Genomic DNA, 21,767 nt, shown 5'->3' with positions numbered 1-21,767 from the left:
ACCAAGCTTGAAAAGGAAAATCAAAAGCGTGTTTGAGAATAAGACTGCGGCGAAAATATACAGTACTCCAAAAATGCAGACGCGGACGATTTTAAACCTTCCAAAATAGAATGTCGGAAAGAAGAAAAAACTGAAAAAAAACAGAAACATCAAGTTAAAATATATTTCCGAAGGAATGTCGAAAATACGCACAAATAAATACAAATATACAAAATGTGCAGTAGAGACAGTTTCCAGAGACGATCTAATTGTGATTCAGATGAGATTCAAATAGACTCAGATAAACTAAGGCAAATGATGTTTCACATAGAAAATTAATAGATTAGAGAAAGATTTCGATTTATAATGGGTTTACTTAAAGAGTGGGCAGAAGTATAGAAATAGGAAAACCGTAGGAAAGGAGTAGTTCCAGGGGCTATGAAAACTCTTGCGCTACATATTCTTCAACTTCTCAGAGGCAGCATACCACGGATCTCACGTGGTCATGGAATCCACGGGAAGAGCTAAAGGTGGTGCTTTAGATTGCGAGATCCAGGATGGCTAAGCTCATCTCTCCATAATCGTCGTTAAAAGACGGCGTAGGAACCACTTTGGTCATTATGTGGTACGTTAGAACGCTCCTCTACGCACACGTTCCGATCACCTGAGCCTCAATAAATATCCATTGGTTTTACTTGAATAGGCAGTTGAGGAGACATCACTTATCTTCGACCGATAGTGAGCGGAACCACCACGAATCCCGCAATCTACAATCCCATTTTTAGCTTTTCCCACGGACGCCGCCACTATTTCGTGATATGCTGCCCTTAAAGGCATCGTATCACGAAATTGACGTAAATAGGGTATCTGTGGGAAGCTACGTAGTTTGGATAGTAGCTTACGACCATGGCCCGTCCAATTTATCCTAATCGCCTTGAAGACATCCGTGCGAAACTGCATTTGTTCGTACAAGTTACCTGAGAAAGCCACTTGCGCACGCGTCGAGTAAGAAGTAGTTGGGGTGTGTGGGAAGGGGAAGGCTCAACCGCGCTCTTATTTCTGGAAGTAAATAACTAAATCAGTCCGAGCTTTAAAGGCATCACTCCACGAATCTGAGGTGGTACGGATTTAAGGTGGAGTATTCTTATAAGGGATAGTAGATTATGGAGAGGAGGGTGATTCCGTCCATTTCTTCCTAACTGCCGTAAAACACGGCCCGGAAGATACGGCTTCAGGCGTTCTGGCGCACTATTTTCTACAGGGAGCTCGACTGGAGCACGCCAGCCGCATGCGGCGCCGCATCTTCCGGGCCGTTTTTTACGGCGTTTGGGAAGAAATGGACGTAATCGCCCTCCTCTCCATAATCTACTATCCCTTATAAGAATACTCCACCTAAAATCTGCACAAGCTCAGATTCGTGGGGTGATGCCTTTAAAAACTAAGCATTATTCTTAGAGGGTATGTGACATGCAGCCTGAAGCTACTAGAACGAAGAAAAAGAAGAAGGGCTTCCAGAAATGAGGGCCCGACTGAGTGCCTTCTCCCCCTCCCCCTACCATATTTTCCTCCACGTGGCGCTTCCAAATGCAATCGGTCGAAGAGGTCTCTTCTTCGGATTTCTTCACCACGTCATATTCGTCTTGTGCCGAGAGCGTAGGGAATGTCAAGCAAAAGCAATGAATTAATAATAGAAGTGTCTGTGAGCTCGTCACTTCTAATTCTCTGCAGCTTATTTTTAGAAGTCCTTGAAAGAAGAATATGAAGTACTACTGATGCCCTCTCGAGTAAGTCAACGAACAACGACAGCACAGGTGATATTTGCAGATATTTTTGTAAACAAATGCTGAAGAACAGTTTTTCTAGGAAAATTCCATAGATGCATGTCTCTAGAAGCATATTACATTAGCAACTGAGTTCTAAGAATGGGAATTGCCTTTCCAAACCTCAAAAAGTTATCGATTTTTGTGCAACTTTCTGGAATTATGAGGTTGCGGAAAACCATGGCTACAAGGTGTGATTCTTACGGTAGATTTCACGGTTTCTAATGAAGACAGATTGTCCTTAGAAATGTGTTAACGTCTGTTTTTAACATGGAACTTTAAACGATAGCTCTCAGATCAGAGGAGATTTTACCAGGCGAGTTATGAGTAATCCAAAGCTACATATTTTTGCTGACAAGAAATAAAATTGGTTCATTTAATTAATTGGTTCGAACTAAAGTTAGTTTATTTCAAGGATTTGAAAAAGTGACAGCGGGCAAATGAAACGTCCGGCGAATATGCCAGATGAGTCAACTTCCATAGGTCAATTTGTTTATTTCATGTCCTTCAAGATATTGTCAGATTTTTTTTAGTAGGGAAGAGCTGTAACCTATCTGTGCTACAATATTAGGCGTATAAGTTTTTGGTGTCTATTTTACGATGATATTCCGTTATTGAACAAATAAATAAGTATAAATATGTAATATGCGCTCTTTCTAACAGAATGCGAAAACGTAAGCGGAAGTACCCGTTTATCCCCGGTCAGCCTTCCAGGAATTAATGACGAGTCAGTGCTCTGTGCCGTTCTCTAACTTCATCATATAATCTATATAGCGTACAATTTTTCGAGTGTACATTCGACGCGTTCGATCAAAACGACTTCTCCTGAGGTCGTGTAACAGCTATTTCTCAAAAGTTCTTTTTTTCCCGACTTTCCGCCAAATTGACGTGGTCAGTCATGCACCATTGTTTTATTTTCTCTTACTGCTCTGGTAGACTACCCAGCAAACTCATCTCCTTATGTATATCTTTGAACTAAAGAAGCGCGCATATTTTCATGATAGAGGTGTAAGGTACAGTATCACAGGATCATAGCCAGGTAACTGACTGTCGATCAATCTCCAAGTCACTTTTGAAACTTTTTTATTGGCCTGAGTTTGTCGAAACGTCAGGCCAATAAAAAAGTTTCACCTAAACCTCGTTGGCATAACAAGAAAACATGAATACACTGACTGTCCATCAAGCCATCAGAACTAGTAGGGCAGTGAATCCTGGACGGAAGCGATAGAATGCATGAACAACTTGTCGTCACTAAACGACCATCCCTGGGGGAAATGGTGGCATGAGATTCTGATGATTTTGCAGCGGGTTTACTACTCTCCAGTTTTTCTGGGAACTTTTTGGAAACGTTCCAGCGTGGATCTGTTTCAAATCGAATGAAGCTTTCATGACATGTTGTGTCATGAAAGTTTAACTGACAAACGTCTTTAAACTATCTTTTTTTTTTCTAAGACTTTGAAGCCGGTGCTGTCCTCGCCCCAGAAACTCGACCTACTGTATCTTCAAGCACCTCCATTTCCTCTCTCGAGGAATCCTGCACTATCGTTGTGCAATTCGTTCGCCTTTCGTTCCTTAATCAAATGGAACTTTGATGTGCCGAACCTCTTTTGCTATAACATGAATTAACTTCAATTTAGAAGCGCAAACGAGGAAATCATTTCTGTCTTACTGCGAAAATTGTACCCCAAAGGAGGAATGACTCTAAATCAAGTAGAAAAGCCACGCTACACGGAAATATGTTCTCTTCTTTTAAATTTTTCTAGTTCGTCCTCTGCAACTGTTACTTTCCTAGAGCATGGATTTTTTTTTCGCGAAATCTCTTTTCTCGCAACCGCTTACGCAACTGCGCCGTTCTTCATTTCGTTTTTACCTTGCTGTAGTTTATAACTCATTTAATAATTTATAATGGAACTAAGTCACGAAAACTGTCCACTGAAAACATGAGGGAATATTTGGTCTAGAAAATTTGATTGAGCACGAGTTAGTTGGTTTGAGTTAGTCCAACGCTGAATGAGGAATACAAAAGGATCAAAATTCCTGAAATTGAGAAACGACTAAATAACTGCACCGGATATGGGAGCTTGAAGCGGAAGCCAGTTTGAAGTTTATCGAGAACTGAATTTGAGGGAAAAGCATACTGACGCATGAAGCATATCGGGTAGGTTAGGACCGCTACACGATATCTAATACAATCGTGTCTGAGGAGGTAACACCTTTGTAAACATTCTAGCCGATATTTACATGTTTACTTTTTGAAGTCTACCGGTCCCAACAGAAAGTATGCGAAGAAGAAGAAAAAGAGTGATAAAAAAAGAAAAAAAAAGAAAGACCTGTTATTTTTGCTACTGAAATATTTCTGCAGTAATGTTCTTTAGAAGTATGGACTAGGGAGTCAATTGCAGGAAAGCTCTGTAGGGCAGCGAAGGCGAAAAAAAGAGGAGAACCAATCGAAAAATTCTAGCTTACCGTAACCATAGGTTTCTAGGGAAGAGAAGGTCGAATGAGAGTTTCACAGTGACTGGATTAGCCAGTGACTAAGGCTATTAAACACACCATAACATGGGTACATTAAGATCTCATAGAAATACCAATATTGCGGTGGAAAATCTTCTGGAGACAGCAGCGAACGCATTGCAACTGGCCAGCTTGAACATAAGTGCAAACAACAAACAAACGGGGACCGGAAGTGGGCAACGAAAAGCCAGAAATACTCGACAGAGAGATAGGACAGGTAGAAGAGTTGATACTGCTGGGAAACGTTTGTAAATAAAGAAAGAAAAATCTGTGAAACTCTACATTCTGAATAACAATGATAATCTCCAGAAATCTAAGCTATTAATACATAGCTAGGAGTTATGAAGTTGAAAGGAAAAGTGCAATGGAGGTGAATTACCTGATTTACTAACCACGTAGGTGTCCGAAAAAGATGCCGAAAATGAAAAATGTGGCCATTTGATCTATGGAATCATGTTGTCGGCATGTCCTCAACTAATGAATAGCCTGCTTCGTCAATATGAAAGAAAATTAGTCTTGTCGACGCAGAATGTCTTCAATAAGTCACTGTGACGAATGTGCTTTTCTCTTGCTTCATAAATTCTCGCTCTTCTCTTTCCTCATATTGAAGGCGCCAAACGTCTTGATTTATAGTGCAAAATGGCATAATAAAAGCTAATCGCACCATAATTCAAGACATGACGTTTGTCAAGCAGTCGGTAAGATGTCCGCTGTCGCCGCACGCTCGATGGTTCGAAACCGACCTACTGCCAACCAAAGGGTCGATGAGTTGCTTGTCTGGGAGCATGAAAACACTGATTTGATCGATCGGCTGACTTCTGGAGTGATTGTATGACCCAAGCTGCCTGTAAACCTGTGTGACCCCGATTACCAACGATTCCGAATTGCAGTCAAGTCCGTAGGCGGATCCCAAGCGGATTGATACGCCATAAGCCTTACTATAGACTTTCCATGGAATAAGCCTAGCGTTCGAGTCGAACGCAATTTTAGATTGTTCCCGTCTGATCGCGAACATCATTTGCAGCGCACTAATATCCTATCTTCAGCCATAGATGCGATAGTCGGAGCCGGTGCTCTGACGCCCTTCATTTTTGAACGGTTGGGGAAGGGACATCCTTCACGTTTAAACGGTTGGCGAAATTACCCCATTCATTTTTGGACGGTTGGCGAAAGGACCCCCTTCACTTCAGTTGCACCCCATAAGCTGAACCCCCTTCACCTGAGGAGGGTCCGGCTTCTCCCTATCACACCTATGTCTTCAGCGCAACGCTGAACTTGACAAGGGCGACCTCACCGTGTGAACGTCTTCTGTAGGCCCGTCGGAAGAAACACGTAACAGAAATAATGGATTTTTGAACGGACTATACACACCGTTTCAGGTTGTTATTTTATCTATCGGCCGAATAATGAACGCATTGAACGGGAAACGGTATAAGAAAACGGTATGTTGCAAATTGCGCGGACCGAACACGGTGTGTTTTTCTCCCATGCTACTGCTATCCTAGAGGAGTTTTTTTCTCACATTCACCAATGGTGTAAAGAAGAAAAGAAGGAAAAAAGAAACACACTTTGTCTGAGTGGTTGAAGAAATCAGAACCCAATTTACTGTCAGTGGAACCTGGCTCAGTCCTTTTCGTTGCAGATAATACACCGAACACGTCGTTTACTACATTAATCAAATTCACTAGAAATACTCAAGACAGAAGTAACTGTTTTTCATAAAAACTTCATGCACATAGAAACCTGGTGATGTATTAACGCGACACAAATCTTGAAAATGACGTGAGTTAAATGGAACAGGTAACGGAATCGAGAAATACGAGAAAACAGGTATAAAGCTAGAAGCTACGACAAGATCATGAAAGCGGAGGCCGTAGAACGCCAGTGTGTTCAAGGTGGCTACGATCTCGGAACTGGTTACCTTTAGGTCACACATACACCACACACATGCAGAAGTAAGATGAGGAGAAGAAAGGAATCCGCGAAAGAAAGAACGCTATAAAAAGAAAGTTAGGATAGACCAAAGTTAAGTTACTTTGGAAATTACGGAAAGAACTATCGCTGCTGTGAAAGCCACTGGGATAAGGACTCATAGCTGGGCTTATCGTAATTTAGTTATTTGGTTGATTCCATCGACAAAATCTTTAATCTTCCTCTACACTAGTTTCTTCTCTGGAAATTACTGAAAGAAGTGTCATACTCTTTCTATCCCCGAAAGTATAGACCCAGCAACGATCGAACTCTCACATATCTTCGTCAAGAAAAACATTTGCAGAGGCAAATAATGCGACTTACGTAGTGTTTATCATTTTCGTGACATAGATACTAACGCATCTGTAGATTACTCCTCCGAAAATCAGATGACCAAACGTCTGGTCAGCTTTCAGCTCATAGCTGTATTCCATGTACCAGTGCCCAGCATCTCTTTGCTAAACAATTTCCAACAAAAAAAAAAGACGTGCTAGATTCCAAAGCAATCGGGGAATCTGCTCTGATTCCCTCCATTTAGACGACGACAAAGCTGTCAGTGACTGCTCTTCTTCTTCTTCTTCTTCCTAGCGTTTGTCCCGCGTTGTTGCAGGGTCCGCTTTTCTGCTTCTTGTCTTCCATTTGGTTCTATCCATTGCATCAGCCGTACACAAACGTGCATCTATCATATCCAGCTTCACACGGTCTAACCAGCGAATCTTTGGCCTCCCGCGCGGCCTCACTCCTGAAACGTCGAGCTTCAGAGCGGTTTTGGCAACAGAATCTTCCTCCCGCCGCAATACGTGACCAAACCATCTCAGTCGCGCCTCCTTCATCTTCTCAGTTATCGGGACGACACCGAAGATGGAGCGCACAGTGTCGTTGGATACTTTCTCTTTTAGCGTCACACCTATCGTCCACCTCAACATCCGCATCTCCATAGCGTGCAGCACTCTTTCCAAGGCTTTCGTTGTCGGCCAGCACTCGCATCCGTAAAGGGCAACAGGACGCACAACCGTCCTGTAGATCTTCGACTTCAGTCGAACAGGGACTTTCTTGTCGCACAGTACCCCTGTTGCCATTTTCCATTTCATCCATGCAGCATTAACACGTGCTCGACCTTCTTGATCAATGTCGCCTGTGGAAGTCACTTTGGATCCAAGGTACTTGAAGCAGTTCACCTTGTTTAATTCGGTGCCATCAACACGAATTGAACCATCCTCTATCCTTGGTCCGCACTCCATGTACTCAGTTTTTGATGTGTTGAGGCGCAATCCATATTGCTGCAGCTGATCCTTCCAAGACTGCACTTGTTTCTGAAGATCATCTCGAGACTCCGACGCGAGCATGACATCGTCGGCAAAGAGTAGAGTCCACGGATGCTGCTTCTGGATTTCCTTCGTTATCGTGTCCATGCACAGTATGAACAGCAGAGGTGAGAGGGATGAACCCTGATGAACCCCTACTCGTACAGGGAATGGCCTGCTTGTTCCAACAGCACATCGTACAACGCTGGTAGGCTTCGCATAAAGCAGCTTCGTCCACCGCACATATTCTTCTGGTACTCTATGCGACCTCATGGACATCCATAACAGCTCATGTGGGACACGGTCGAAAGCTTTCTCGAGATCGAGAAAAGCAAGATGCACACTGCGGTTCTTCTCTCGATGTTTCTCCAGGAGGATTCGGACAGCATGGATAGCATCTATAGTGCTGCAGTCCTTCACAAAACCGCACTGGTTGAGTGAAACGCTAACAATTTTCCTCAGACGAGCTTCCAGGACACGCTCAAAAACCTTCATCGTATGGCAGAGCAGTCGTATAGGCCTGTACGAGGTGCAGTCAGCAATGTCTCCTTTCCCTTTCCAGACAGGCACGGTCACGGAAGTTTGCCAAACGTCTGGAGTCCGTCCTTCTGCAACGATCTTGTTAAATAGAGTTGCGAGCCACATGGACCCTCGATCTCCTAGCAGCTTCCAGATATCAACAGGTATGTCATCAGGACCGGTTGCCTTGTTCGACTTCATTTTTGCGAGGGCAGCACTGACTTCGACGGCAGTAATTGGTAGAACAGGACCCTCGACGCTGGGAACGGTTGGGATGGGAGGATGACAGAACTCTTCGTTACACAAGTGATTGTAGTACTCTCGCCACCTCTCCAGGATCTGACCAGAGCGGCGCAGAACGGCTCCATCAGCTCCCTTAACGATCTTGGTGTGCTCCATATCCAACGTTGAGCGATGACGTGCTCTGACTAAACGATACACTGCCCCCTCGCCTTCTCTGGTATCAAGCATGTCGTACACAGCCTTGTAGCGGTCCGACTTCGCCTTGGAGACTGCCTTCTTAGCCTCCCTCTTCGCCGCTAGGTAAGCACCCCGATCTTCAGGCTGACGCGTCCTCCACCAGAGCTTATACTTGGACTTCTTCTCACGAATTGCCGCCTGAACTTCCTCGTTCCAAAACCACGTAGCCTTTTGTACCTTTGGCTTACCTAGAGTCGTCTTTCCCAGAGTGTTTTCCGCGGTCAAACGTATAACGCTGGAAGTAGACAACCACATTTCCTCCACACTACGAGTAGGGTGGGGAAGTGTAGATGGAGCCACGGACGCGAAAAATACCTCCTTTCGATCCTTCAGATTCCACCATTTGATGCGCTGTGTTTCAGTCCTTGGATGTCTCTTCCTTGGACGGGAGATTTTCAAGTCCATAACGAGCAGATGGTGTTGGGCAGCGACATGGTCTGTAGGGATGACTTTTGAATCCTGCAGAAGTCGGCGATCTCGTCGGCGTAACATCCAGAAATCTATTTGTGTTTCACGACCGCCGCTGGTGTACGTGATCAAATGCGATTTTCTTTTCCGATACTGCGTGTTAGCAATGATCAAGTCACTTGCAACAGCATACTCCAGGATTCGCAACCCGTCGTCGTTACGAGCTCCATAGCCGTATCCACCATGACAACTCTCGAATCCGTCTTTCCGGGAACCGACATGTCCGTTGAAGTCTCCTCCGATTAAAAGTACTTCTTCGCTTTCCAGGGATTGGACGTACTGCTCCAGATCTTCCCAAAAGCACGCCTTCTCTTCTTCACTACAGCCCATCTGTGGCGCATAAGCAGAGACGACTCGCAATTCCACTTCTCCTGTATCTACTTTTACAGCCATCAAGCGATCCGATAGTCGATCCACCGCTGTGACGCTATTTCTAAACGACTCGTTCAATATAATACCAACGCCGTTGCGATTTGATGTGCCGTGGTAGATCAGCTTGTAGCCATCGCCTAATTCCCTTGCCTTGGAGCCTTTCCAGCGAGTCTCCTGTACACAACATATGTCAACACGGCGTTTTCTGAGACTGTCTGCCAGTTCACGACTTCTTCCAGTTAGCGTCCCAACGTTAAGTGTTGCCAAGCGCACTGGATGTTGCTGGCGATTGCGATTGCGGACTAACTTCTTTGGCCGGCTTCGTCCTCTAGCCGGTAGCCCTCGCATATTTGCCACATTGCCCGGGCGAGGACAATGCGCGTCGCTTCTGGGGTACGCCCTAGCTTCTGAAGAACACATAGTAGACATTAGCAGTATGACGCGACGGGGGTGTTGTCCTCGGTCGGCTTGTCGCACTAGCAAGCTAGCAGCCTGGCACCGGAATCGTCGTACTACCTCCTCACTTAGCTAGCCTGTAGCCTTGGCCCAAGGACCGGGCTACTAGCCGGACACCTTTGTGGCATGGTTGAACCTGCCGAGACGAAGTCTCGCCACCATAGCTGCCCGACGGCCAGGGCCACCGCTGCGCCGCTTTGAGGCGTGAGGTAGGATTTGCAGCAGCTGTCAGTGACTGCTTTGACCACTCAATATATCAATAATTGATACTAATCGAAAATGAAACCAACGTCACCAACAACAGATAAAAGCAGCAGCGCGTCACGAAACTAAAACACACGAACAGTTGGAAAACGTGTGGGAAAATATAGAGTTCTTGGTGTAGACTACGAACATGAGCACTTCTCCTATTAATTCTCCCTAGTCGTCTTCAAAAACGGCGTGGGAACGGGTTTTGTCCATACGAAGTAAGTTAGAACGCGCCGCTTTGTACATTCTTCGGTCTACTCAACATTCCTAACTAGTTATACTTGAATAGGCTGGTGAGGAGATCTTATTGATCTTCGACCGCTCGCTGGTGGACGCGGCGAGTGCACAAAGGTGACGCGTCCTCTCGTGACTCGTAGGAAAAAACCCCGGTTTCCATACCGTTTTTCAAGACAATTAAGGGAGGCTAAGCGGCTAGCATGCCCATACTCCTAAGCTACTACCCGAACTATATAGTTTTCTACAGGTTTGCTATCTATAGTAGGGTCAAAATGGCATGAACCTCGTACGCAATTGCGTACGCGTCTTCTCTCGATGCGCTTCGGTGTAGCGTAGCGGCTAGAAGTGTGGTGAAACCTTTGCTGGCACCACCTATTGCTGCAGTTTGCGACGGTCCCAACTGCTGCCTCCACCCCGCCGTTTCGAGCGCGTACGCAAATGCACCACAACTACACTCGTGATTCATGTCGTTTTGACCCGACTGTACTTCAGTTTTATGATAAGCTGCCTTTAAATAGATCTTGAAGTCCTTCCAGTCCCAATCTTGATTTCAACGCTTCGCCTCGGGTGATAAGTGTAGGAAATTAAGAAATGAAAACGAAGGAATAAAGAATAAGGAAAAGAATAAAGAGAAAGACAATGAGAACAAAGAATCCTTTTACTATTTCCAGAGCAGAATCAAATCCAAATTACTACTATTTCATCCATACGTAGTCGATACGAACAAATGTTGAAGATCTGCAGACAAACGGCTACAGTAACTCGGTACAAACTTGAACATCTATTGGGATCGAATTTAAATTGTATTTCGCGCAAAACGCTTGCGTTCACAATCCATCTTTCACTTTTTAGGAGACGTGTTTTTTGCTTTGGTTTCTTTCTTTCTTAAACGATTCTAGAGGTTTTCTCCTATGTTTTCAGGATGTTTGTGATGTTTTTAAAGATTCTAGGTCTTTACTTGTTCCTGCACACCGTGTCTACAGTAGTCCAGTTTTTTTTTTCGCTGTAAAATTTTTAACTGTGATTGAACAGTGGGAAATGACGAACTTTTAAGGTCCATTTTTCAGATAGGTGGATTCGTGAAGAGGTGCGTTGTTCTATCTGGTTTTCTCATTGTCCTCTCGATTTGGCGTGATATAATACATATGATCTAGTGTCAATTAGAAGGACCACTATGAGCGACGACTCATGGGGAGAAGTTAATAATGGTGTTGGAGAAGGTAATTTACTCTTTAAAATTGTGCTCTTATTCTGTTGTTGTTTACTTTATCAATCAGTGGATATTTCTTTCGCAAATTTTTATGAAAGAGCGGTACTCAAAGAGAACGGGAACGCTCAAACGTGTTGTATTTGGGAATGGTTTCCTTTTTCCGTTCTCATGTAAAAGTCTTCCATCCGTGAGCTATGAAAACGTTATTATGAAAATAAGAGGTGAATGAGGCTTGTCACAATTTCTTCAAAAAAACTAGTTAATAGTTGACAAGCAAAATGTCATCTTCCTGTTGACCGGGAGAACATTCTTCTTGTGAGACATTAGATGAAAGTACGCATTGCCCACCCACTTCTGAATACATGCGTTATTTGTTAATGCGTTTTGCAGTTATGTTTTTTCTTTAATTCCCTGCACTTCTGAACTGTTTACAGATGTCTGTAGTTGCCTTGCCCAGAAAATTGCGTCTTGTAAGGCGGACGACCCTTAGAAACCCACAGCTGCAGCCTGTGTGCTGGCAAAATAGACTCTCGGTAGCACAGAACAGGAATATCCTAGCTGTGATCTTTAATATACGCCCATCCCATCGGTCTTGTTTCTAATGCAATGACAAATAAAATTTGCTTTGGAGAAATTTTGAAAAGAACAATAAATCTAGCAAGGCAGCAAATGTTGAAATTGGAATTCGCGGGAAATGTAGAAAACGCATTTGAATATTTATTAAGGTATTAGGAAGTGAATCAAAGAAGTGAATTGATTATTTACTTATGGGAGCAAAGAGTGTGATGCTCTCCTCACGAAAAGTGTCAATCACCGTCTGAAATGGGAGGTTCACCTTTTTTCGGCTTTTTCATTCGGTGAAAGTTTTCAAATGGTGTCAGTTGAAGTGAGCATAAGGCAAAGGCGAATTTTAGGGCACAAACAACTTGACACATTTTAAAGTTCGCTCCGTGTGGATAAAGAAGATAGGTAGTCATCATTCAACGTTCAATTTTTTTACAGTATTTTATTCCTTCTATTCTTCCAATTGTGCCATTTGGCGAGCAATCACTTCATTTATTATCGCATCCAACAGATCGATGCTTATAAACACAGCCGTACTGTCAGTACAGTGATGACTTTCATTAATTTTCCTTGAGGTGTACTCACGCTCTATGTATTGATCTTCGTTAACTAATATTAATTAATTTAATAAACATCAATACCAATCGTGGGTACAGCTGTGGCTAGCTGTTGATTTTTTATAAATGTTTTATAAATGCGACTGGCTGTAATGAATCATTACTGGAGATTTCAATCTTCTTACCTAATACTACGTAAATGAGCTGGATGAGCGGGGCCTAGGATAAGAACAGCGCAACGATCTGTTGATATTATTAGGTTGGGTACTTATTTTTTCTACACTGGTGCACCCCATGCCATTCTCCAGTTTCTTAACTACACCTTAGTGACTATCCATCGATGTGCTCACCATGAGTGCATAGGACGGTGTACCATCTTTCTGGGAGTAGGGTTAAGACTCAAAGAATATTTCAACAGCGGATTTGAGGTGAGTGAGAAAAAAAGAATAACAACTTTGTTTCGTGGAACGCTTATGAGTCCGAAACAAGTTGTAGTCTGATAGGGCAAGATCTGTCGAATAGAGTGGATACAGCGGACTGTTTTCCAACCCAAGGTCTCAGGTTAGTGGCTTGTGACCAGAGGGCTGCCCGTTGGCGAGGAGAAAGTGAACGGCGGCACGCCTCGGTCTCTCTCTTTGGATTGTGGCTACTGCCGCCTCTATGCTTTGGCGTCGACCGTGTTACTGCCGGGCAGCAGCTCCTAACGCAGCATTCCCCGGGAATCCGGCGAGTATGTGTCCAGTGTGTGGTAAGTTATTGAAAGAAACTTTCCCTTGTCGAAACTGCGGAGTCAGTTGTTGACGTCGTAGGTATAGGTAGTGATCCTCTCCTCGTTGATGTTGCTTCCACTCGAGGAAGAAGATTAGTCAGAGACGACGTTCATTCATGTGCATTACAACGGTAGCACAACAGAAACGCTCTTACATACCTTTGGTTAGGAAGCTTCTAGAACAATCTAGCTTTTATCTGAATCTACAGGAAAAAAGTGTGTCCTAGCTTTAAAACGTCAGTTTTATCACTGTAAAAGATAGCTAACCAAACAAATTACTCCTGCGCAGCGCAGCCACCGATCATCGTTGCCAGCCACTTCCCCTAATGGTAAATTGTCACAGAAAATATGGGTTCCTAAGGATACACCCCACGACGTGTCTGTCGCAACGTACGCACTTTCTTTGCTTCTTACGTGCTCCCTCTTACCGTCGCTTTGCCTCTCCCTAGAATAGTAATTGGTAATATAGTTGCGGCATTCGACATCTTCAGGCATATCTCTTTTTTTTTGATGCCTCTTAAAGTGCCTCACTGACACTCATTTTCTTGTCATTTTGCAGCATCATTCCTTCATACAGTAAAAACATACTCTCCTGAATCCTTTTTTTTTAACGTGAGCTACTATTAGGTGCGTGCTGAGAATCACACTCATTGTACGGCTATAAACTTATAACTGCTTTATACGATAGCGCCTCTCTGCTGGTGGTTTTTAATTGGGTTATCCTATTGATAGAATACTAATCCTTAGACTAGTTTTTCTTTGCTTTTTTTAGACGCATGGGAAACAACTTCCAACGAATGCATGAAACATGATTCTGGCGACACCTTCGGCTGTGACTATAGAGAAGATCACTCGGACACTAAACCTACTGGATGCGGTATCACATCCAAAAAGATCAGTGGAGGTTTCAGCGATAGTATTTCGAGTCATAGTGGAAGTTCGAGAGGAAGACGAAGAGGCGGTTTTGCCGATAACTCTGGATTTGGCTCTGGTTCAAACAACAATGATTCTGTTTTCGGAGAAAATTCTGGTTTTGGAAGTTATGGTTCTGGTGGAGGACCCGGTAACACGTTCGGAGCTGGTGCGGATTCAGGATTCGGATCGAAAGGATTTGGCAGTTTTGGCAACTATTCCAGATATGGGCGCGGAGGAGGTAGTATTTTTCCGTTTTCACTTCTTTCTTCCTGAAAAATTCTGAAAAGTCATTGCTGAGTTGTTATGTTCGAGGGGCAGCGTAAAAAGCCGCTATATCGGCATCATATTGCTCAAGATAAAAAAGGGAAGCGAAACAAACTGACGGCTGTAGAACATTTCCTCCGTTTTTGATGTCACAGGGTCCTAGATGTATAGAACATTTTCAGAAATAGGGCTGTTATTGGTCTCACGCGGAAATAGAGGACTGCGAATAGAAATGCCTAGAATGCGCAGAGACAAAACCCTTTAGACTTTCTTTCGGTTCAGCTAGCAACATCCATTTGTATATATACCGAAGGATCTGAACACTACAGTAGTATGGGAGGACAAAACTTGTTCTACAGCTATACACAAGGTGTCGAGAAAAATTGTTATCACAGTTTGATTGTTTTTTATTCAAGAGATTTGTCAAATATCGTACAATTTGCTTTTACCATGGTGTCATTATAATTACGATCGTTGTACATGTAAAAACGCGAACTGCTGGATTTACAGGCCTCTCTCCTGGTAACACTGTTTGTCAAACATAGATTCTAATCTGTGAAAGATGAGGTAACATAGGTATACATTTTCGATTTCAAGGATTGTAAAATGATTTGGTAGCAGCAAAATTCATCAAATTACTGATAAAGATAGAGCTCTACGTCATATCACGTAAACTGCGGAGGTTTACATCAGGGTGAAGCACTGCGCTTGGAATTGTTGCGGTACTTCCGCACCGATATCCGTGCTGATTCCAACTTCTTGTGCCATCGCACGAATCAGTTCCATGGAATCGTCCCAGTGCTTTCTGAAGCACCAATTCTACACTCTGGGACCCGTCGCCCCCATTTTAACGGTTTCTGATGCCGGCGCACCAACTCCACGCCGTTAGAACCTGTCACGATATATCGGAAAGCAGTGAGACGGATCCATTGCTGTCAGATAGGTGTGCTGCCAAAAACAAATGGGCGGTTGTACTGCGTTTGTCGCGGAAAAGTCATTGCTGCCTGTACTACTGTTACTATACTGTTACTGTTGTACTATTGTATGTTTTATGCAGAAAAATATGAAGAAAATTTTGAACTGTCTTTATGCTCTTCAGGATCACAGATATGCTACAACTGCGGCGAGGGCGGCCATCAGTCTCGTGATTGCACTGACTCTAATAAGCGTCGCGGTACTACTAATCTTCTCTTATTCTTTAAATTTCCCTCTCCTTGAAAAAAGAGAATTTCCACATATTGTTTCTGCTGTTTTTAGATATGAAATGCTACAACTGCAACGGTGAAGGACATCAGTCGAGAGATTGTTGCGGACCGAGTAGGCCACACAATGGGGGTTCCCGTGGAGGTAAAGTGTTAGGTTTTCGGTTTTTCTTAGATTCGCTGCCGCTACTTATTACGATGAAGTCACAGTGGTTTTTTCTCTCGTCCTCTCTCTTTCTCTCTAGTGCTTAACTTCATCACTGCACCCCTTAAGATACTTTCTTTGAGGATACTGCAGAAGCGACTCAGGCGATGTTCGCCGAGAAGGTAATGTGTTTTAATTTTGTCTTCGAAAGTAAGCCGCGGTACTTCTGTGACATCAGGTCGCAGATTCGAAGGCTGCAACTTTGGTTTCGCTGCCAGTGGATCTGGAAGCGGTAGCAGCTCATTTGGATTTGGCAGCTGCTCTGATGCTGGCTTCGGCAGTAGCAGAGGGAGGGGTGGCTACAGTAATAGCGAATACAACTCCTTTCCTCGGGTGTCGAACGACTTTTCGGGAGGTCTATCGGGCGGATTTGGTGACAGAAGCGGTTTTCGTAGGAATGGCACGGTTTCTACGGCCGGCAGTTTCGCTCAAAGAAGGAGTAGAGGTGAGTTTTTCGCTCTAAGAAGAAAATAAGCTTTTTTTTCTCTAGTAAAAATGAGACGGTTCAAAAACATTGTTTGTAACGTATATTTATTTGTTAAAATGAAATGTTACCACCAACACTGTGAAATGTAGCTCTTGCTTTACCTAAATGATTCGTTTGCTAAACTGTGCTTTTTGGTAAAAATGAGTTATGTCACGTAGTTTGACAGTGAAAGACGAAGTTCTGTTCAGTTAGATGACTTAAGATGAAGTCTTTAAAATCTCAGCTGTTAATTGTGAGACTAACTAGGATGGCCAAGTTTTACGTGTTGTTCATCACTGAATTCTAGATGAGTGTTGTTACAACTGCGGCGAGACGGATCATGTCTCTCGTGAATGTCGAAATCCACCACCTAACCATCAGATGCGGGCCAACAATGAACCACCCAGGAAACAGCCGTCGACTTTTGTTCCCCAGGACGAAGACGTAGCTATGTTGTACAGAGAACATATCGAACAGGGAGAGATGTTCACAAAGCTGTTTGAAGCTGAGGTGACGCTAACTCAAGGAGGCCTTCATGGCAGGACAGAGAAGGGAAAAAAGATTTCGTGAGCTGTTTTAAGAATCCGGCTGAAAACAAATTCTAGATTAAATACTGAGAATATAGAGGTATATTAGGTCTTTCGAAGAGCTCGAACTACCCGAACAGATTGCGGAGAATATAGTGAACTGCGGATACAAGAACCCAACTCCTATCCAGCAGTACGCGATTCCTGCTATTTTCAAAGGTGGGAGAAATGCTTACCATACGTATATCTACGGAGATCCTCCTTTCTCGGCTAACCATTTACTTTCAGGGCGAGATATCATGGCATGTGCCCAAACCGGTTCTGGAAAGACCGCAGCATTCTTGCTGCCGGTGATGACAACTCTGATACGTACGCAGAATCTCAGTGATGCTGGTGAACGCACATGCTGTCCTAGGTGTGGTGCGCATCTTTTCGATACCAGAACCTTTTTTTCGAGAAAGATTCGATTGTCCAAAAGCTTGTAAGAGCGGCGTTATTTTCTTGAGAACCAGTTTCTGGAATTTAGGTGCATTATTATCGCTCCAACTCGCGAGCTTGCTGTTCAAATCTATAATGAGGGGCGAAAATTAGCGAACGGTACCGTTTTGCGTGTTGCATGCATCTACGGCGGTACTGCTGTAATGATCCAGAGACAGCAGCTCAATCGCGTAAGTCCTGCTCAAAAGTCATTGAGGTGGCAGAATGAGAGAACTCACACATTTACGATGTTTTTTCTTAAGGGTGCTACAATTCTGGTCGCTACGGTGGGGCGGTTAAAGCACTTTTTGTCCGATGGATTCATTTCCTTGCGCGAAGTAGGCCCAGTAATTCCAATTCTTTTTTTGATTAGTGATGAATAACGAATGTTTATTTGATAGATTAAGTACCTGATTTTGGATGAAGCCGATCGCATGTTGAATTTGGGATTCGAGGACTCGATCAACTTTATTTTCAGTCATCCATCTCTAACTCCAAGAGAAGAGAGACAGACATTTATGTTCAGGTACGTCGACTGTTGTTTAAGTTTTCAATAAAACATTGCAATTGTTGCGACACTGTACTTATGGAATGCAAGCTGAAAGGGGATTTGCCTCTTTATTGTGGTGTGCGCTGATTTCATTTTTGAAATACAGGTGTTCCGACCAATCTATAGCCATGTCAAAACGACATGAATCACGAGTGTAGTTGCGGTGCATTTGCGTACGCGCTCGAAACGGCGTGGTGGAGGCGGCAGTTGGAACCGAGTTGGGACCGTCACAAAAGCAACGATGGGTGGTGCCAGCAAAGGTTTCACCACGCTCCTAGCCGCTACGCCCCACCTAAGCGCCTTGAGAGAGTGCTTCATGTAATTTTGACCCTACTATATATTTGTCTATGTATATTCTAAATAGAAGAACAATTACAATGCTTTTATCACTTTTTCCGTAGCGAGTTTTCACTTCATTGCTAAGGAATGCATTTTTGGTGCTATTCCACTTATAGTACCGCACCCAAATTTTTCCCAATAAGGTCGCTTGGTGTTTTCGACCCCGCTAATCACGAATAGAACATTCATTTCATGGGAGAACCGCTCGAAAGACCAGAAATGAGCGAAACCAAATTCGAAAGAAAATTAACTAACGTCAGGACTTTATTTACGTATTATTTATTAGTAGTACATATCAAATCAACAACAGAATGAAATTATTAGCAACTGAAACATAAGCAGAGGCGGATTAACGCAACAAGTCGCACAACGATGTCCCAGAACTTGGAAGCGACCTCGCCCTTCTTGCCGAACTCTCGGCGCCAATGGAACCCTCGCAAATAATCGGCATGGCGTTTCTTGTTAACTTTGCTTCTTTTTAACCATCATTTTAAGCTTCTGCCAATGTGATTCAATATGCTATATCTTTTCTTCCTTTTTATGTTTCTCAAATGAGGTCGATGTAGGGCAGGATAGCAGCGCATCACACTTTGATACACCTGATGGTGACATATCTTTCAACTGGATGGAAAGATCTATTTCTCATTTTCCGACACTACGTGCTTAATTAGTCATGTTCGTGTGTATCACAACTTGCTGCGTCAATTCGCGTTTCACTTCTTTCCCTTTGTTCCATTTGTTTTTCACTCCTCTCCCTCGCAACGCGAACTTCACACACGGCGTTGGCTTAAGGAGAAGAGAGGGTAGGGGTCTAGATCCCAGGCGGTTGTGGAGGGTTGCAGCAACAGTGATTACGTGGTGTTACGCGTGGCGCTGCAGGCAGGTTAGCGTTGTCCATATGGAACTTTGGTGTGGGTAAGGAGGCTCCCGTAGATGTGCTCTTCTCAAGCCTAGCCTACGCAATTAGTGATGGAATGTATCCTGCGAAGATTCTCCGCAGTTGCTTTCTAAATAGCTGACTTTCTACCTATACACCGCTGATCATAATCGCTGCATCACCGGCTAGGATATAATTCACGAGCTACTAAATTGTTTTGGAGAAGCAGACATATCCACTGAAAATTTCTGATGAAAATTTTGAAGAGAAATGGGTTGTTTGTTTTGTAAGTTGATCTCAAATTTACAACCGTACTAAAAAGCGAGAGAAAGACTCACGTGAAATATGAGCGAGTACATTTCAGCGCAACGTTCCCTCCAGAAGTACAATCTGTTGCCACTCAGCAGCTGAGAGCTGACTTTTTGATGATCACATGTGGTAAAATTGGTGTAGCTAACAAATGCATCCAACAGGTAAACAAAACTTTTTCAACTCTGAAGAGTCTGTAGCTTAGTTTTCTGTATATAGGAGATCATCGAAGTCACGTCCGCCGAGCAAAAGAAAGAAAAACTTCTTCAAATGCTTGAAATTGACCTTAAATCATATGTGGCAAATAAGGGTATTTTTTAGTGATTATTCATCTGTACAAGTACACTCTCTGTGCCAAAGTTATGTTTGTAGACGCTGATGTGTTCAATAAGAAGACTATGGTTTTCGTATCGCGCAAGTTCTTCGCAGACACCCTCGGAGTGCTTCTATGTCAAGCTGGAATACCATCTACGACTATTCATGGAGATCGTGGTCAAGACCTGCGGACGGAGGCTATTAACGATTTCAAGTACGGGAGAAAAGCGGTGTGTCTTTTCTTCTTCCCAATGAATTATTCAGGCAGACAATGGATTTTGTTCAGGTGCTAATTGCGACAGCTGTTGGTGAACGAGGCCTTGATATTAAAGGTGTTGACCACGTGATTAACTACGATCTACCTTCGACGGGAGAGGACTACATCCATCGTATTGGAAGGTGACCATTTAAAAAAATGGTGTTGGTTTGTTTGTATCTGCGAGTTCTTCTCAGAACCGGACGTGCCGGGAATCCTGGACGGGCGACTTCCTTTTACTACGCAGCGGAAGACAGGCAGTTGGCAGAAAGCTTAGTGGGAATTTTAACTGAAGCTGGCCAAGTACGATTATCATTTCTCTCTTCATATTTTCTGCTGAATAACCCCAAGTTTGACTCATATTTTATTTCTTTCACAAGGAAGTGCCCGAGTTTCTCAACATGGAGATTGGTGGCTTTCCGACCGGCAAATTTAGCGGGTTTGGGGACGATAACGAAAGTGCTGGAGTGGATAATACTGGTACTGGTGACGATGAAGAATGGGATTAGTGAAAATTTAAATTGCTTTCGACTTTCTTTGTTCCATAGTTCGGTATTTTCGTTATTATTGCATTTCTTTACTAAAAGAATGCTCTGTGTTTGTCTTTTTTGAAGTGATGTTCTCTTCATATTTCTTTTTTATAATGTAACGGTTACTGTTATTATTCCTTTGTTTTGTGAAGTAAATTGCTATGTTATACAGTGACGAAATACATTTTTTTGTGGGCACTGTGAATTTTATTTATTATGCTATGAAAATGTCATATTGCTATAGAGCAGCAATGTGAATTCCCCAGAGCTATGTTTTCTCTCGAATTCTATGTTCGAATTATTCGAAATCGTAATTATTTAAATTTTTTCAATTCAGGAAACGTTCTAGCAGATAGGTTCAGTGGACAGATAGAACTGGATAGCAGAACAAGTGCATCCTAAGTAGGTGGTTATTTATACCAAAGAGGAATTCTTTAGTGGAGATAAATACAAGAAAAGTAACAGCTAACAGCCCAGATAGACATTGGCATCCAATAGTATCGCAAATACATTTACTTTATCTCCAGATAGACGAATAGTTGCATCTACTGAATATTTGAATATATCGGTTTTTCAGACACTTTAATGTTTCGGACGAAATTTTGTAGCGGTACTCTACTAGTGAACAACGCCACACCACAGAAGGTACAAGAACTACATAACGCGGTGCTGGAAATTATCGGTCCACAAACGCCCCGACATAGTAGCGTGCTATGAACAAGGTGCGACAGGAATGCAATCAACGTCAAGAATGCAAGCAATGCTGCTCAGATCTAACTATAAGATCATTTCAGCCAATAATAAAGAAAATGATAGTTTTTTTTTCTCCGAGTTAATGCAAGTCAAAAATGTCTAAGATCGTAATGTCTAAGAAAGCATTTCGTACAGAAAAAGAAAATTCAAAAAAGGGTTGAATTTAAAGTCTTGCTCAATTCTCAGAAAGTTTCCGAAAATTGTCTAACCTAATCTCGGGAAGCGGCTCCTCCATTTCGGGGTCCTTACATTCATAACTACGAGACTTCATAAGTCATCGTTGCACTGTGTTTTTGTTTTGTGGATTTCCAGA

The 21,767-nt window shown here is 43.1% G+C and overlaps 3 protein-coding genes across 5 annotated transcripts; 1 reads left to right on the top strand and 2 right to left on the bottom strand.

Annotated features, from left to right (window-relative positions):
* Positions 1 to 899: 899 nt before the first annotated feature.
* On the bottom strand, positions 900 to 6,718 carry RB195_004846 (uncharacterized protein; the record flags this gene model as incomplete). Its single annotated transcript, XM_064182885.1, has 5 exons — positions 900 to 956; positions 1,536 to 1,723; positions 3,310 to 3,409; positions 6,252 to 6,309; positions 6,609 to 6,718. The coding sequence occupies 5 exons, from the start codon at positions 6,716 to 6,718 to the stop codon at positions 900 to 902; spliced, it is 513 nt and encodes a 170-aa protein (XP_064034152.1).
* A 150-nt stretch (positions 6,719 to 6,868) lies between these two features.
* Positions 6,869 to 9,847, bottom strand: RB195_004845 (uncharacterized protein; the record flags this gene model as incomplete). Of its 2 annotated transcripts, none has more annotated exons than XM_064182883.1 (1): positions 6,869 to 9,847. In XM_064182883.1, one exon carries the CDS (start codon positions 9,845 to 9,847, stop codon positions 6,869 to 6,871), a length of 2,979 nt encoding a protein of 992 aa, XP_064034150.1. The 2 variants fall into 2 exon arrangements, with proteins under 2 accessions (XP_064034150.1, XP_064034151.1); XM_064182884.1 differs by having other exon boundaries at positions 6,869 to 9,775.
* Positions 9,848 to 11,543: 1,696 nt separating this feature from the next.
* RB195_004844 (uncharacterized protein) lies at positions 11,544 to 21,309 on the top strand (the record flags this gene model as incomplete). 2 transcript variants are annotated; one of them, XM_064182882.1, is made up of 20 exons in its annotated part: positions 11,544 to 11,589; positions 14,242 to 14,622; positions 15,748 to 15,822; positions 15,906 to 15,995; positions 16,139 to 16,177; positions 16,234 to 16,500; positions 16,829 to 17,087; positions 17,158 to 17,267; positions 17,337 to 17,463; positions 17,575 to 17,716; positions 17,789 to 17,863; positions 17,927 to 18,051; positions 19,656 to 19,764; positions 19,820 to 19,910; positions 19,973 to 20,145; positions 20,202 to 20,314; positions 20,369 to 20,474; positions 20,552 to 20,651; positions 21,085 to 21,103; positions 21,279 to 21,309. In XM_064182882.1, 20 exons carry the CDS (start codon positions 11,544 to 11,546, stop codon positions 21,307 to 21,309), a joined length of 2,478 nt encoding a protein of 825 aa, XP_064034148.1. The 2 variants fall into 2 exon arrangements, with proteins under 2 accessions (XP_064034148.1, XP_064034149.1); XM_064182881.1 differs by lacking the exons at positions 21,085 to 21,103; positions 21,279 to 21,309 and having other exon boundaries at positions 20,552 to 20,680.
* Between the last annotated feature and the right edge of the window lie 458 nt (positions 21,310 to 21,767).

Source organism: Necator americanus, chromosome I, assembly GCF_031761385.1.
Source record: "Necator americanus strain Aroian chromosome I, whole genome shotgun sequence".
Classification (NCBI taxonomy): Eukaryota; Metazoa; Nematoda; class Chromadorea; order Rhabditida; family Ancylostomatidae; genus Necator; species Necator americanus.
This window is presented reverse-complemented; position numbering and strand designations above follow the sequence as displayed.